Source organism: Parus major, chromosome 4A, assembly GCF_001522545.3.
Source record: "Parus major isolate Abel chromosome 4A, Parus_major1.1, whole genome shotgun sequence".
In the NCBI taxonomy this organism is placed as follows: domain Eukaryota; kingdom Metazoa; phylum Chordata; class Aves; order Passeriformes; family Paridae; genus Parus; species Parus major.
The window spans coordinates 18,821,497-18,823,675 of NC_031772.1; the positions used below are offsets into that span (position 1 = coordinate 18,821,497).

Here is a 2,179-nt window from a genome sequence, read left to right on the forward strand (position 1 = left end):
GGGGAATCCCGGGGGAACCCCGGGGGAAGGGGCTGCGGGGAGTCCCGGGGGAATGGAAGGACATCCCGGGAGAAGCGGCTGCGGGGAATCCAGAGGAAAGGGGGCTGCGGAGGGAATCCCGGCCCGGCCGCAGCCAGCCCGCCCGGGCCGGGGGATCTCGGGAACGCCGGAGGTTTCCCGGCCGCAGCGGGAGTTCCCCATGGCCCGGAGCAGGGGGAGGGGAGCTGGAGCTGTGTCAGCGCTTCCCCAGAGCCGGGGGTGGGATTGGGATTGGGATTGGGGTCGGGATTGGGGTCGGCGAGCGGAGCCTGTGCGTGCAGAAAGCTGCGATCCAAGGTGGGCTTCTCTCGGCAGGTGTGTGATGCCAAGCACAGCCATGAAGAAAAAGGTAAGGACTGGGAGGAGGATCCTGCGTTTTCCTTCCCCATCCCCATCCATGGACAGCGTTTGTTGTATCCATCCCTCGGGCTGGGGCTCCTCGGAAGCCTCTCGGAGTCAGCGCTGCATCCTCTGCTGGAGGTGCCAGGCGCTCAGACCGGCTTCATCCTGGCCTGGCCGTGGGCTGGGTTCGTGCAGAGCCTTCCCCGGCTCCTGCTGTTCCCCAGGCGCTGCTGGGGCTGTTGCAAAACCCTCTGCAAAACCCTGTGCACGGCCCCTGCTCGGGGAGGAGGATCTGCTCCAAGCCCTGTCCTGTCCCTGGGACACCTCCCGAGGTGTCCCAGGAGCCCCAAACTCACTCAGGGCTCCCAGGAGGATGAGATTTGACAGGTGGGGAAGGAGCAGCAGCTCTGGGAATCGCAGGGGTGGCTGTATCCCAGCAGGAGCACATCCAGAGCTCTTAAAGGAATATCTGGCTGCTTTTCTGCAGTGAGGTGGGATTGGGTTCCCTGCTTGGCTGTCTGACCCCTTTGCAAGGCCTCTGCAGCCCAAACTTTGGGAATTGGGGCTGGTTTGGGCCGTGCCTCAGAGCGGGATCGAGTTTCTGCTTGGGATTTTGTGCTGGTGCTGTGAAATAAGAGCTTGGCTGTTCCCTGGGATCAGCTTCGGGGGGCAGGACAGGACAGGGCAGCATCCTGGGGTGGCCTCCCCAGCCTTCCTGGATGTGGAACAGCCAGGAACTCTCCTTGTTGCCAAACCCTGGAGCCTGTGGGCAGCTTCCCTCTGGCTGGAGCTGCTGCAGGAATGACCTGGGCACGCAGGACTGGGGAGTGAATTCTGCCTTGGTTTTGTCCCGAGGCTGTGGCAGCCCCTGCTGTCCCAGGGTGAGGGTGGGAGGCTGGGCAGGCACTGTTTGGGCTCTTCTCCTGAAATCCCTCCTGGATGGGAGACTTGCAGGGCTGCTGCCAAAAGCTGGATTTGGTTTTGTAACTGGAACTTGTTTAACAGCTGGGTTTTGTGAGCAAGGCTGTGTTGGCTGCCACTGATGGGTTTGTTTGCTTTAATTTTTATTTTTAGATCACAATGTAAAGCCTTGCCTGGTGTGACTGTCTCCCCTCATCCCCACCCCCAGCATTCCCTATTTTTTGGCTGCCTCTCCTTTCCCTTGAGGTCTGCAGGGATGGGACATCATGGAGCCAAGAGTCTCCTCTGGAGAGGTGTCACTGGAGCCATAAAAAGTCTCCCCTGCTCTGGGGACCCTGTCCTGGGCTGTCTCATCTGCCTTTCCCTTTGTTTTTTTGCTCTTCTACCTGGAACTGGGAATGTCCCTGGTGTTTGGGGAAAATAAAACCAGTCATGCTGTGGGAAGAGCAGTATTAGAAGATCTTTAAGGTCCCTCCCAACCTTGTCTGGTTAGGACAGAGTGTTTGGGGTGAAAAAATAGGGGGTGAGGGGTTGTGGCAAAACTGTTCCTCCCCTTTAACATCCTTTGGTGCCACCAAAGCCAGCAGGTGGGAGGGGCTGGGAATGGGCAGGTGGCTCCTGCTTTTCCTAAGTCCTGTCCATGTTTTTTGAGGAAAGTGTTGGATCTGACCATGGCCCAGTGACCCAGGACAGCAGGGCTGGGGTGACCCAGGACAGCAGGGCTGGGATGACCAAGGACAGTAGGACTGGGGTGACCAAAGACAGCAGGGCTGGGGTCACCAAGGACAGCAGGGCTGGGATGACCCAGGACAGCAGGGCTGGGATGACCCAGGACAGCAGGGCTGGGATGACCCAGGACAGCAGGGCTGGGATGACC

The 2,179-nt window shown here is 59.7% G+C and overlaps 1 protein-coding gene across 1 annotated transcript in view; it reads left to right on the forward strand.

The window, feature by feature from the left end:
• Positions 1-262: 262 nt before the first annotated feature.
• LOC107204046 (ras-related GTP-binding protein A) overlaps positions 263-2,179 on the forward strand; it is a 10,584-nt gene continuing 8,667 nt past the window's right edge. Inside the window, exon 1 of the mRNA XM_015626831.3 lies at positions 263-388. Coding sequence (XP_015482317.1) covers positions 362-388 — 27 coding nt within the window. The 5' untranslated portion in view covers positions 263-361. The remainder of the gene's footprint in view (positions 389-2,179) is intronic.